This window comes from Schistocerca nitens, chromosome 3 (assembly GCF_023898315.1).
Source record: "Schistocerca nitens isolate TAMUIC-IGC-003100 chromosome 3, iqSchNite1.1, whole genome shotgun sequence".
NCBI classification, from domain to species: Eukaryota; Metazoa; Arthropoda; class Insecta; order Orthoptera; family Acrididae; genus Schistocerca; species Schistocerca nitens.
Window position 1 is genome coordinate 805,106,679 of NC_064616.1, and position 15,827 is coordinate 805,122,505.

Here is a 15,827-nt window from a genome sequence, read left to right on the forward strand (position 1 = left end):
GTTGTTGTCGTAATGAGGAAATGGAGAGAGATTTATCCGAGATCCATACGGGCATTGTCATAGGTTTTCAGACCAGGTCGGAAGCATTTCTGAAACGGCTGAGCATGAATGACAAGCAGTTACACATGAAATTTAAAATCATCCCAGCAAATTAAATGTTCCAAGAGATTTTGGGAATGCAGCCTGTCAGCGTAAACTTCACTCCAAGATATTTCAACTGGACACTTCAGTCATCTTCAGGTGGGCCACCAAAGACTGACAAAGATATTCTCTGTTCCCCCTTATATACGAGGGCTATCCACAAAGTACATTACGTTTTGGAATTAAAAATAAATAAAGTATTGGAATTTTTTTTATTATATACATATGAAAGCCACACTTAAATACTACTTTTCTACATAGTTGCCATTTAAATTAAGGCACTTATCGTAGCAATGGACGAGCTTGGAAATTCCTTCGTCATAAAATTCGTCCGCCTGTGCCTTCAACCACATGATTACCTCTTCTTGAAGCTGTGCGTCGTCATCAAAACGCTGCATAGCCAACCACTTCTTCATTGCTGGGAATAAGTGGAAGTCGCTCGGTGCCAGGTCGGGAGTGTACGGCGGATGAGGAAACAACTCCCACTTAAAAGATTCGAGAACTTCACGAGTGGCATTTGCCGTGTGGGCCCGGGCGTTGTCTTGAATCAGCAAGATCTTTGAGCCCTACTTTCCCCTGCGCTTGTTTTGTATTGCTCTTCTGAGGTTGTACAGAGTTTGGCAATACCTTTGAGAGTTTATTGTAAATCCACAAAAATCACACCTTTTCTGTCACAAAAGACAGTCGCCACGTGGTTGAAGGCGCAGGCGGCCGAATTTTATGACGAAGGAATTTCCAAGCTCGTCCATCGCTACGATAAGTGCCTTAATTTAAATGGCAACTATGTAGAAAAGTAGTATTTAAGTGTGGCTTTCATCTGTATATAATAAAAAAAATTTCCAATACTTTATTTATTTTTAATTCCAAAACATAGTGTACTTTGTGGATAGCCCTCGTAGCATGCTGATAGTATTGCCACGTATGCATCAGAGTCATGATGACAGAAGGACCACACCACTCGGTGGCAGCACTTTCGCTGGTGGAACTGCAAGGATCAGCTGTCCATGGCACTGTCGCTCGGCGCAGTCATCTGAGTATTCTGGCCTTTTCATCTGGAGCAAATCTCGGAGACGACAGAATTCCATGCGTTATCCAGCTGGTAGCCACTGTCCCGGTTCATTAGATTTCCCGTCATGCATATTTCAATGGATTCTTTTATAACAGAGTCCCAAAGAGATGTTGTTGTGGCCAAAATTAATGTTTTGTCATACTCCATTCAATGTCCACTGAAGATAAAATGTTCCATAACTGCAGACTTGCTGAGTTGCAGAAGGTGAGCGAAACGTTTATGTTCTGTGCAACGTTCTTCCGCTGCACGTGGTGTTTGTCCTATACAGGCCCAACCACACTGGCAAGGCATTTTGTAAATTCCCGCCTTCCGCAATAACAAATTGTCCTTCACTGATCCCAGCGGGTCCGAAATCTTAGGTGATGGGCAGAAAATCACTTTCATGTGAACATTACTAAGGATTCAAATTATTTTGAAGGAAATTTTTCCAGTGAAGGGATGAGAAGACAGGGACTTTGCTGGCGCATTCTCCTCTTTATCCACTTCTCAGTTTTGACTGAAAATGCCCTGTTAATTTGCTAGGTCAGGTATCCACTGTCTCTGAAACTGTCCATAAAAGTGCAAGCTCTTTAAGTAAACTATCTGCATCTCACACTGTATGGGCCCTGGGTACAAGGATTTTGAGTACACTCATGGTTTGGGATGAGTGATGGCAACTTTAAGAGCGCAAGTACAAATAAGTGTGAGTGGACTTAAGGTAAACTGTGTGTTCCACGGAGCCGTCACTCTTCGGTCTAGGCAAAAACATCCAGGACTGGGAGACAACCACTGATCTCTAATTCCATAGTAAATCAAATGTTCTCATTAATGGAGTTAAGATGATGTAAAATCTCCATTAACTTATCTTCTCTGTGGAGCCACACTATGAAAGTATCATCCATATACCTCCAAAAAACAGTTGGTTTAAGACCCACTCATTCAAGTACTTTTTCCTCAAAATCCTCAATAAAAAAGTTAGTCACCAGTCTCCCCTGGTGTCTAAGTTTTTTTGGAGGATTTTGAGGAAAGAGCACTTGAATCAGCATAGTGTGGCCCCACAGACAAGATAAGTAATGGAGCTTTTACATCATCTTAACTTCATTCATGAGAACATTCAATTTACTATGGAATTAGTGAACAATGGTTGTCTCCCATTCCTGGATGTTTTGGTTAGATGGAAGAGTGATGGCTCTGTGGGAAACTTTGTTTACCGTATGTCCACTCACACTGATTTGTACTTGCACTCTTCAAGTTGCCATCACCCTTCCAAACCACGAGTGTGCTCAAAACCATTGTACATAGGGCCCATACAGTCTCAGATGCACATAGTTTACCTAAAGAGCTTGCATATTTATGAACAGTTTCAGAGACAATGGATACTCGATCTGGCAAATTAACAGGGTATTTTCAGCTAAAACCAAGGACCGAGAAGTGGACAAATGAGAGAATGTACCATCAAAGTCCCTAGCTTTTCTTCCATTCACTGGAAACATATCCTTCAAAACAGCAAGAATCCTTAGTAATTTTCACATGAAAGTGATTTTCTACCACCATCTAAGGTTTCCAACCTGCTGGGACCAGTGAAGGATAATTTGTTATCGCGGAAGGTGAGAATTTACAAAATACCTTTCCAGTGTGGTAGAGCCTATATAGGACACACAACATGCACAATGGAAGAATATTGCACAGAACATAAACATTGCACTCGTGTTCTGCAACACAGCAAGTCTGCAATTGCGGAAAATTGTGTCTCCAGCAGACATTCAATGGAGTATGACAAAACAATTTTGGCCACGGTAACATTTCTTTGGGACTCCACTATAAAAGAAGCTGTCGAAATATGCATTGCGGAAAATCTAATGAACCGGGACAGTGCCTACCAGCTGGATAATGCATGGGATCCCGTTGTCTCCGAGATTTGCTCCAGACAAAGATGCCAGGGTACTCTGATGGCTGCAGTGTGTGGCAATGCTGAAGACTCTTTGCAGTTCCACTAGCGAGGGTGCTCCTGCTGGGCAGTCTGTTCCTTCTATCACCGTGATTCTGACGCATGCATGGCAATACTATCACAGCCCGTTATATATGGTGGAGCAGAGAACGTCTTCATCAGTCTTTGATGGCTCACCTGAAGATGACTGGTAAGTGACCAGTTGAAAATCATGGAGTGAAGTTTACGACGACCAGCTGCAATCCCAAAATCTCTTCGAAGCATTCATGTCATTAGCAACAGCAAAACTTGTGGTTCATGCTCATTGTCATACTTTACTTTCTATTATGAGGGTATTATTTCACAGTTCAAGAATAAACAGTAATGGCATGATATATCAGGTGACTAAATTATTAGAACAGAGAATCTTTTCTACAACTGGAAAAAGAATGATATATTGCTGTAAATAGTTTTCTTGAACTAGGAAATAATTTCATTCAGACTGTGAAATTGAGAGTTCCACTTCACAATCATCCCAAATGGTTAGCCTAATGGCAAAAGCTGCCGCCACTCATGGTTACAGGTAGCTACCAGTTTTACATAGACCAGCTATTGTCAGTTACCCTCTGCGATTTCTAGCCAAACTATCATTGCACCACCTGTGACAAAGAAATTCCACACTGCCGTACCTGATGGATGTTTTTCATGTTGGATAGTACAGAAATGTGTAAGAACATCACACAGATGATGAATTAAAGAAATGTTTTTCCAGATAGGGAAAGGGGGAGGGGGAGGGGGAGGAGGATGGAGGGGGAGGTTGTATGTACTGCTCAGGACTTGAATTCTGTTTGTGATTTCTGCTGCCAATGTTCGCAAGTGCATGTATATCACCTCTCTCCTAGTCATTTTCTGTCATTTATTTTACATAATTCTACAATCAGAATGGTGATAATCATCATCATCATCATCATCACAGCAGCAGCAGCAGCAGCAGCAGGAGCAGCAGCAGCAGCAGCAGCCGCTGCCATCAACTGTTTGAACAGAGATTGTTTACACCTTTTAGTTTGTAGGTATTCTTACATGCTTCTGAGTAGAAGTGAAAAGTAGCTGTTTATTTATCTTTTTTAGCAATGCTATTTATTTTGTTGTAAATAGTTTTCATAGTTTTTGTGTAGAGTGAGTTTAACTTCTTGGGTTAGTGTTCACTATCTTGTGTCAGACCAAAACCGATTACAGATGGATTGTGAATTAACGTATTGTGTATTGATGCAGTGGGAATTGGCCTTTGTCTATAAACAGCTGGAAGCTGTGTTGACCATGGTCGACAGGCTTAGACTGCTCCCCTGGGTTGTGGTGGCATTGGGGCACTTGAGACAATTGGTTTGGTTCCTACGGGGTCTACAGTGTCGCCTGCGATCCCTGATGCCATTGTACCTTCCAACTTGTGTGTTGTGGCTGGTCGATGCTTACCTGACAGTGACTGGGAAACAGTGGCAGGGTTGTGAATCTCTGAGCAGAAAAATGAAAGTGGGTACTGGCCACATAGCTGTCCCCTTACATCTTAAAACAAGTTTGACATACTATCCACTGCTGAAAGTACTTCTGATCCAGCACTGGACACCTTGGCTATTGCAGCTGTTGGCGATCTTACTGAAACATCCAAAAAGTGCAGAGGGTAGGACTGCTTGTCAGTGGGAGTTTCAATGTTAGATGGAGAATGGAGTCCCTCATGGAAATAGCAAGCATGTCTAGAAGGAAAGCCATTGTTCACTATGTTTTTTGATTTAGAAGGGGGGTGTGGGGGGGGGGGGGGGTGAGAGGAAGGGAGGCCGGCTCATCAAAACTGTGGAAGGGCTTTGCTGGCAGTGATTGAGCATGCTGGGTGCTCCTGGCTGCCAATCAACGCTCACATCAGTATGAATGATGCCTCGGCTTAGAGGCCATTCTTGGTTCCTACAAGTGGCTGGCTGGTTTTGGTGAAGACAGCCAGCCTCGTTTGTGTGATGGAAGCAGAACTACTATTTTGTAGCATTATTTCTAGAACTGATCATGGTCCTCTGATTTGGAGCTGAGTGGAAGACTTAAACCATATGCTCAGACAATTTTGTAACAATCTTGGATGCAGGTGGAAAACTGTACGACCCCTCGTAGTAGGTCAGGTGTACACTACACACAGGTTGTGATTCCAGACAAGATAGCATTCATCATAGGAGTTTGGAAAAAGAAAATGTTACTATAGTATTAGCTAACTGCAGGAGAACCTATGGAAAGGCCCTGGAAATAGTCTAAATTATAGACAGTAACAATGCCCACAGAGTTATAGGGATAGAGAGCCAGCTGAAACCAGATGTCAATAGCAATGAAATCCTATATCTGACTGAATGTACATTTCAAAGACAGGTTGAATGCTGTTGGCAGGGGTGTGTTTATAGAGAGAGAGAGAGAGAGAGAGAGAGGGGGGGGGGGGGGGGGATAGTGAGATTAATACAGATTGTGAATGCAAAATGATTTGGGTGAAGATAATTTGGGTGGTTCTAAAGGTGGATCAACCATGGTATTGTTTATTTATAGATGCCCTGCATCAGGAGCAGTAGTGGCAGAATATTTGAGGGGAAACTTGAAGAATATTTCAAGTAAATTTCCTGGTAATGTTATAGTATTAAGTCGTGATGCCAACTTACCAGCTATAAACTGGGAGACTACAGTGATTAGGGCAGATAGTAGGGAGAGGGAATTGTGTGAAACTGATCTACATACATAATCCGCAAGCTACCACATGATGCATGGTGGACTGTACCTTATACCACTACTAATCATTTCGTTACCTGTTCCACTCGCAAATCAACAAGGAAAAAAGTACTATCTATATGTCTCGGTCAGAGCCATAATTATCTTCGGGGTCCTTATGTGAAATATAAATTGGTGGCAGTAGAATTTTTCTGCCATCAGCTTCAAATGCTGGTTCTCAAAATTTTCTCCATAGTGCTCCTCGAAAAGAACATCACCTTCCCTCGAGAGATTCACATTTGAATTCCTGGAATATCTTTGTAATACTTGCGAATAGTTCAAACCTACTGGTAACAAATCTAGCTGCCCGCTTGTAAACTGCTTTGTTGTCTTCCTTTAATACGATCTGGTGAGATCCCAAACACTCTAGCAGTATTGAAGAACAGGTCATAATAGAGTCCTATATAAGGTCTTCTTTACAAATGCACATTTTCCTAAAATTCTCGCAATAAATTGAAGTCTGCCTTTCACCTTCCCTACTAAAATCCTTACATGCTCGTTCCATTTCATATGCATTTGCAGTATTATGCCTAGATATTTAATCGATGTGACTGTGTCAAGCAGCACGCTGTATTCAAACATTACAAGTTTGTTTCTCCTATTCATTTGCATTAACTTACATTTTTCTACATTTAGAGCTAGCTGCCATTCATCATACCACCTAGAAATTATGTTCAAGTTATCTCGTATCATCTTACAGTCACTCAATGATGACACTGTCCTGTACACCATAGCATCATCAGTCAACAGTTGCATATTGCTGCTCATCCTGTCCACCAGATCATTTATGAATGTAGAAAATAACAGCAGTCCTATCACACTTCCCTGGGACACTCCTAACCACACCCTTGTCTTTGATGAACACTCATCATCAAGGACAACATACAGGGTTCTGTTACTTAAAAAGTCTTCGAGTCCCACTGATACCTGGGGATCTATTATGTACAATTGTACCTTTGTTAACAGTTGACAGTGTAGTGTCATGTCAAATGCTTTACAGAAATCTTGGAATACGGATTGTGTCTGTCACCCTTCATCCATGGTTCTCTGGACCTCATGTGAGGAAAGGGCAAGCTGAGTTTTGTACAAGCGATGCTTTCTAAAACCATGCTGATTTGTGGACAAAAGCTTTTCCCTCTCAAGTACATTTACTACAGTCAAACTGAGAACGTATTCAAGGAATCTGCAAAAAAAAAAACCGCAGTTAAAAGATATTGGTCTGTGCTTTTGCGGGTCCATTCTTTTACCCTTCTTACATACTGGAGTCACTTGCACTTTATTGCACTCACTTGGGACTCTGCACTGGGTGAGAGACTCGTGATAAATTCAAACTAAGTAAGGGGTCAATGCCATAGAGTACTCTTTGTAAAACTGAACTGGGATTCCCTCTGCACCTGGCAACTTATCTGTTTTCAATTCTTTCAGCTGTTTCTCTATGCCAGGGATACTTATTACTAAATGCCTTATCCAAAAATTATTTTTAACTATTTAATAAGAGAACCGATTTGTAAAGGTAACATCTTATATCTGCTGACAACAAACAGAACCAAAGTTTTAGACTCGGTCAGTGTAGAACAGGGAATCATTTATTGTAAGGCCATTACAGCATCACTGAATATGGCTGTAAACAGGGATAGAAAGAAAAGTAGTGAGGTATCCCTATTTAGACAAGAAACAGGTTTCAGATCACCTGAGCAGTCACCACGAAAATTTCATCCCCACCACAAACAACATTGCATATCTATGGACCAAGTTCAAAAGCATTGTACAATACACTTTAGATACATGCCGAGCAACGCTGTGAAGAATGGAAAAGACCCATCATGGTTTGACAGTTGTCTTACAGAGCCGTTACGAAAGCAAAGAGAATTTCACCACAAATTTAAACATAGCCAAATTCTCACAGGCAAACAAAAACTAAATGAAGCCAAATTAGTGTAAGGAGAGCCACTCATGACGTATTCAGTGATTTCAAAAAGTCAAATTCTCACTACTGACTTGACAGAAAATCGTTATAAGTTTTGGTCATATATTAGCTCAGTAAATGAATGAATGGTATCTGTCCTGACACTCTGTGACCATAAAGGCACTGAAATGGAGAATGACACAAAAGAGGCTGAAATACTAAATGTCTTTTTCTGAAACTATTTCACAGAAGATTATCTGTAATGCCTCCTTCAAATTGTTGCATGAATAAAAAACAGCTGTTATAGAAATAAGTGACCATGGGTGGGAAAAGCAACTGAAATGACTCAACAGAGGGAAAGCCACTGGACCTGATAGGATAGCAGCATGATTCTGCATAGATTATAAAGACCTTGCCCATCTTCTAGAAGCAGTGTACTGTAAGTCTCTGGAGGAGTGAACAGTTCCTAATGATTGGATTGGATTGGATTGGACTGGACTGGAAATAAGCACAGGTCATTGTTGTTTTCGAGAAGGGTTGTTGAACGTATGGATAAAACTATAGGCCTCTCTATCTCTGATGTCGGTTGGTTGTAAAATTTTGTAACGTATTTTATGCTCACACATCATAACATTTCTGGAGACTGAAGATCTCCTCTGTAGGAATTTTGGGTTCTGAAAACAATGATAGTTTTAAGTCCAGCTCATTCTGTTTGTCCACGAGATCCAGGAGGGGGAAAATATCGACACCTAAGTAGGTGCAGTGTTCCTTAACTTCCACAGGGCATTCAGTAAAGATCCACATCGCTGCCTAATAAACAAAATACAAGCTCACGGTATATCAGACCGACTCTGCGACTGCATTGAAGAGTTTCTAGCAAACAGAACATAGCACGTTATTTCCAATGGAGAGAAGTCTTCAGCCATAAAAATAAGTGCAGGTGTACCCAAGGGAGTGTTATAGGACCATTAGTTATACGATACAGTAGACATCAGAAGTTCCACGAGGCTTTTTGCGGACGGTGCTGTCATATACAGAGGAGTCACCGAGCTTGAAAATTGTAGTGAAATGGGGGTAGACCTGCAGATGACTGACACTTGGTGTGAGAAGTGGCAATTGTCTGTCAACATAAACCAATGCAACATACTGCATATAACACAGAAAAAAAGACCCACTATTGTACGATTACACGATTGCTGCACAATCACTGGATGCAGTTACTTTCACGAAATATTTAGGAGAATGCGTATGGAATGATTTAAAGCAGAATGACCACATAAAACTAACTGCAGGTAAATCACATGCCAGACTTAGATTCACCGGAAGAATCCTCCGAAAATTTAGTCTGACAACTGAGGTGGTAGCTCACGAAACCCTCATTTGACCAATACTCGAGTCTTGCTAGTCGACATAGGTTCTGTACCAAGTAGGAGTGATAGAGGAAATAGAGAATATCCAAAGAAGAGCACCATATTTTGTAACAGGTTTAGGTAAGCATGAAAGCATAACAGCAATGCTCAGCCAACTCCAGTGGCAGACATTGCAAGAGAGGCATTCTGCACCACAATGTGGTTTACTGTTTAAGTTCAGAGAGTGTGTGTTCCAAGACGAATAAAGCAAAATACTACTTACTCCTAATATCTTGCAAAAAGACCACAAAGACAAAAATCAGAGAGATTGGAACCCACACAGAGGATTACGGGGAATCATTTTTCCAGTGAATAAATCACGAGTAGAACAGGAAAGGGAAGAAGTGACAGTGGGACATAAAGTACTCTCTGCCATGCACCACAAGGTGGCTTGCGAAATATAGTCGAAGATGTAGATTGTGGTTCAAAGAGGTAACTCTCAAAGCTGTTCCCTCGCCCTCTTGTCGCCAGAAATTTTTTTGTGTGTCGGGGGGGTTACACGCACGCGTGCGTGCGTGCCCACAATATGCCATCAATCTGACATAAGGAGACAATTACAGCTGTCTTTGCCCGTGTTCCCACGCACACACCTGACATCCTCGACACTCCCTACCGTCGGTCCCACTTTGGGGGTGACAACTACTGACCCCAGTCAGGCACAAGTGAGAGGAAAAAAGTGTATATGTACTCGATGTTCTGTAACTCTTAAAAAATACTTCTTAAGCGGTAAGATCGTATGACAGTTCTTGCTGCTAAGAATTTGAACAAATAATCTTTTTACAATTGCACAGTATTTTCAAAATGCTGTAACAAATCTAGACATTCTGTATTCTTGCCATACAGAAGGGTGTTCAGCAAACAAGTGGTGCCCTGATAATAAATAAAAACCTCCTGGTGGTGTAGTATTAGTAAAGACACTAATCTGCCAGAACATTACGACCACCTACCTAATAGCCAGTATGTCCACGTTTGGCACAGGTAACAGTGGTGACACATCATACGGAAGCAATGAGGCTTCGGTAGGTCGCCGGAGGGAGTTGGCACCACACCGGCGTACAGAAGTCACCTAATTCCCATAAATTCCGAGGAGACAGGTGAAGGCGAACAGGTGGCCAGCACATAAATTGGTACTCGCCAGTGTGTTCCTCGAACCACTCCATCACACTCCTAGCCTTGTGACATGGCGCATTATCTTGTTGAAAAATGCCACTGCTGTTGGGAAACACGATTGTCACGAAGGGGTGTATGTGGTCTGCAACCAGTGTACGATACTCCTCGGTAATCGTTTGGTTGTCACAGTGCCTCGCATTAGCTCTACTGCACCCGTAAATGCCCGTACGAATTTTCCGAGAGCATAATGGAGCTGCCACCAGCTCGTATCCATTCCACAGTACTGGTGTCAAGGATCCGTTCCCCTGGAAGATAATCAGATTCGTGCCCTCCCGTCGGCACGACGAAGAAGGTACCGGGATCCGTCAGGCCGTGCGACACTCTGCCACTGTGCCAATGGTCACGTGCCCATTTCAGTTGTAGTTGTCGATATAGTGGTGTTAAGATTAGCACATCCGTGGGTCGTCGGCTGCAGAGGCCCACTGTTACGAGTGTTCAGTACATTGTGTGTTCAGACACACTCGTACCCTTCCCGGCATTTATGTCTGATGTTAGTTCTGCCACAGTTCACTGCATGTCCCGTTTTACCAGTCTTCTAAGCCTATGACATCTGACATCTGTAATGACTCAACCCCACGACATTCGGACACGGTTTCACCTCGGTTTCGCCACGTGTTGTAGACCTCACCGCAGCACTCTCGGAACACCCGACAAGTCGTGCCGCTTCTGAAATGCTCGTGCCGAGCCTCTGGGCCATCACAATCTGTCCTCTGTCAAACTTAGACAGATCGCGCACCTTCCAATTCTACACGTGGACAGCATGCTCACTGATACTACGTGCACCATGCATGTATCTGACTAGCAGTCATTCCTCACCAGGTTACACTGCTATCACTTAGATGATTTATATCGATAGTAGGTCAGTGGTCATAATGTTCTGGCTGATCAGTGCACACGAGATAATATTAACTACTTTGTAAAATCATTTTAACACCTGTCCGAATATGTACCAGTGCTAAAATAAACATACTGAAATATAGTGTATTGAAGCACATCTCAAATATTATGGACATAAGTGCCCCTACCCCCACCCTAAACCCACCGCCACTACCACCACAACACTTTCCAAAGGGACATATGATGATCCATTCCACTTACAGATTTTAAAACTTACCATCTCCTTTGTGTCTTGAAGTGATGTCACAATTTCTGTCAGAAGTGCAACTTTCAGTACTTCTCGCCCCATGTCCCGAACAGTGAGAGGTTTGAGCAGCTGTAAATAGTTTTTATATTTCATTGTTGCAAATAGTGTCTTTAATAGTAATGGTACAGTTTACAACTAAAACTAACCACTTAATGTACACTGAAGAAGTTGAGCTGTTAATAGGTACAGAATGCGAGTTTAAAAACTTAGCTTCGATGTTCTTTTCGAAACCTACGTTATGCTGTGGGCATACACGCCTTCCAATGTTTGTATTATAATGAAACATATGATGCTAGGAACATTCTTGGCACAATATTTTAAGCATTACAATCTAATGCGATAGATGTATAAGGTGAAATTGAAAGTGCCACACACTTTACAAAAGAATTTCTGATGCAAAGCCCAAAATGGAATGTTTTTGATTTTTTCTACCACAGATTTGTTTTTTAACTGTCTCTAGTCAGGCTAATAGTATCTCAAAACTGTTTACTACAGCGCCCTCTCAGTGGTGGATAAATGAGTATGAAGAATGTCCTAGCCCACCACCAGATTGACACAGCTACCAACAGATCTTGTTCACACCTTTAATGAAGTTGCACAATGTGAGGATCACATTGCTACTTACAATGATCATATTTCAGCACTTGTTACAATTTGACCACAATTTTTCTGATCTTTTTTATTTTAGTCTGTAGTATCATTGTGCACTGTACTCTTCCCTGCAAAAATGTTATTTGATTTCGTAACAGTTTTATGGTTCATTATGCAATGCAAAGTTTATCGCAAGAGGAAAAATCCGAGTCTAAAAAACATGGAAAAGAGTTATTCTTCCAGGGCAATTACATTGCTGTTATCTTTAGTTAGTCAATTACTTAGTTACATGTTCCATGGATCATTTTGCATGATAGATTGCAAGGATGTGAAACAGGTCATTTCACACTCACATCACAAATTAGTTTGCACATACGGTAACATTCTGAACACTTCTAAGGTTTTTTAATATTCTTTTAAATTTTTTTATTACAAAAAATATATACAGATGTAAGCTAGTAATTCCTACCCATCATCTTTTACACATTACAGCAACAGAAATTCTTGCTGTCAGACCTTTTATATCGCTGGGTGTGTGATAAAAAATTTTTGTTGAAGCAATGCGCACCCCTATTTTTGCTAAGGACAACCTTAATGTGGAGTAATGACTGTCATTTTTCCTTCTGGTATTGTAATTGTGTACATCATTGTTCCTTTTGAACTGTAGGAGATTATTTACAACAAACTTCATGAGGGAATAAATATACTGTGAAGCGGTAGTCAGAATGCCCAACTCCTTAAACACATTTCTACAAGATGATTGTGGGCGAGCACCACACATAATTCTTAGAGCATGTTTTTGAACAATTAAGACTTAAGACTTAGTTGAGTTTCTATGGAACTTTATACCATATGACATTACTGAATTAAAATCTGCAAAATATGTCATCTTACTGATTTGTTTCTCCCCAAGATCTGCAATGATTCTAAGCACAAATATGGACAACTTAGAATTTTGAAATTTCCACACTATTTATCATTTCCTGACCATGTGTTACACTTATCATTGGTGTGGTACACCTAGATATGTAGAGCTGAATATGTTCTGTCTTTTGAAAATTGAGGATGAAACCACTTGCAGGAAACCAGTCAATGGTACTTTTAACAACTTCGTTTAACATTTCTTCTGTTTCTGTATATATGCTTGGATTGATTACAATACTAGTTACACCTGCAAAAAGAACTAATTCTACTTGTTGTATACTAGACAGAAGATCTTTTACATATATGATGAACAGCAGTGGACCTAAGGTTGAACCTTGAGAAAACCCGTAAGTGATCCCTCCAAAGTAAGAATTATGTACATGGACTTTATTGCTTGAATTACTAAGTACAACTTTCTGCATTCTTTTGGTTAGGCATGGCATTATCTATTGGTTGACTATACCATCAATCCAATAAAATGTCTATTTATCTAGGAAAATACTGTGATTCACACAGTCAAATGCCTTAGAGATGTCGCAGAAAATACCAACCAGCACTATTTTATTATTTAGTGCTTGTAAAATCTAGTGAGTGAACATGGCATTATCAGTAGATCACCTCTTCTGAAATCCAAACTGTATGATCTGCATAATATGCTCGAGTTCACCGAACATCCGTTGCAATATCAGCTGGTAAGTGACTAATACATGCTAAAACCATTTTTGTTTACTCAAATGGAGAAACAGCAGTTGAAAATCATAACCAATGTATTTCATTTTATGGTGAACGAAGTACAAACAGGAAAGGTAGGGTAATATTTTAGAATGAATTTTGAGAAGGAAGAAGTGACAGTCAGGAAGAAAGAAAAAGTCAATAGTCACTTATGCCCTAGACCAAAAGAATGAAGAAAAGATATGACTAACAGGAGTTTCACTATCAATGAACCTAATGATCAATGTCCAAGAAAGTTAGCGTCCTTCGTAATAGAGATTTTAGCGCATTTACGACATAGCCTAGAGTTCCCAGGAAATAACACTCATGGACACTTATGAAATCGGAAAAGCAATGATAAAGGTGCATGTTTGTTATGCCAGACGAAAGCAAAGGTTTACACAACTCTGTTACATGCTGAAAGGTGACGAGCAAAGTTCAAACCTAGTCCAGTGTAATAACCTGTAAATCAGCTGCAGCTTTGAGTGTGATTCCATGATGGCTTTCTTAAAATGTGTAAGGACCCCTGTGCACTAAGTACAAATGTGATAAAATTGCTGAGTGATCAATTAAAACCATGCTACTACAGTAAATAATACCAACAACAACAATAATAATCATTTTTGTATGTCCATACTTATTACATAATCATTTTTTTACAGTGCTGGTAAAAATATAAAGAAATGAAGAAAAGGTGTTAATCTTTGTCTTGTTGTACATTAACAGATTATGCAAGATACACCACACAAGTTACAATGGAAAGAACTAACATCTACTGTACTGTCAAGCAAAAACTGAAACTATTTATAAGGAACTCATACTTACGTACAACATCTTTATCAACATTTAGTAAGAAATCATCTTTGAAGAACATGTATCCAATGATTGAAAACATATATACCAAGATGAGAGCCAGAACTGCTGTCAATATAATAGATCTACCATTCCGAGTTACAGATCTTATTACATTTAATAATGTTTCTTCACGGTAAACAACATCGAACAGCTGCAATGAGAAATTTTGTAAGCATCAGCAACAAATAAATTTACAAGCTTTTAATAAAGAATTAGTAAATCAGCCTGAGCACCACAAAACATAGCATTATAATTATATAAAAACACTTGATGTTGGCAAATGAGAATTATTATGAACCATCCTGACAATTTAAAATTATATGCTAGACTATAACTCCCACCTAAATCTTAGCTTCTGTGGACACAACTCTGCTTACTGAGCAATTTTAGCACTCCTCATCACCCCCTGCAAAGTTATAATCTCTCAGTAGACCGCTTCAATATAAATTCCACAACATGTCTCCTCCACGCCTTGCTCAAAAAGGACTCAGTTTTAATCTGTCAGGAAGTTTCATTTATATATGAGCTACAATTTCCTAAAATTATCTCACTAAACCAAAGTCAACCATACCCATTCCCTACTACCAGCCTTACATGCTTGTTCCATTGCATATCACACTGCAACATTACACACACATATTTAATTGACATGACTAAGTCAAGCAGTACACTGCTAATACTGAATTTGAACACTAGAGGATCGCTATTCCTACTTATCTGCAGTAACTTTATTTTGCTACATTTATAGCAAACTGCCATTCATCACACCAAATTGAAATTCTACCTAAGTCACCCTGTATTCTCCTACAGGGATTCACTGACAATACTTTCCCACATACTGCAGTGTCATTAACAAAAAGTCACAGATTGTTGTTCACTAGATCTGTCAGATCATTTATGTATACAAAGAAGAAGAGCTTCCTATCACATTTCCCTGGAGAACTCCTGGTGAAACCCTTGTCTCTGATGAACACACCCATCAAGGACAATATACTTGGTTCTGCTACTTACGAAGCCTGCAAGCCACTCATACCAGGGAACCTATTGTGTGTGTGCTCCAGCCTTTGTTAACAGACTGCAATACACTACTGTGTCAAATGCTTTCTGGAAATATTGGAATTCTGGAATCTGCCCTTCATCCATAGTTGACAGGATATCACGTTAGAAAAGGGCAAGCCAAGTTTTGCAATAGCAATGCTTTCTAAATACAAGCT

The 15,827-nt window shown here is 40.3% G+C and overlaps 1 protein-coding gene across 1 annotated transcript in view; it reads right to left on the reverse strand.

Moving 5' to 3' along the window:
• The window catches only part of LOC126248830 (inositol 1,4,5-trisphosphate receptor), a 367,806-nt gene that overhangs the window by 26,828 nt on the left and 325,151 nt on the right, over positions 1-15,827 (reverse strand). Inside the window, exons 43-44 of the mRNA XM_049950243.1 lie at positions 14,584-14,764; positions 11,503-11,601 (exon numbers count right to left, since the gene is read on the reverse strand). Coding sequence (XP_049806200.1) covers positions 11,503-11,601; positions 14,584-14,764 — 280 coding nt within the window. The remainder of the gene's footprint in view (positions 1-11,502; positions 11,602-14,583; positions 14,765-15,827) is intronic.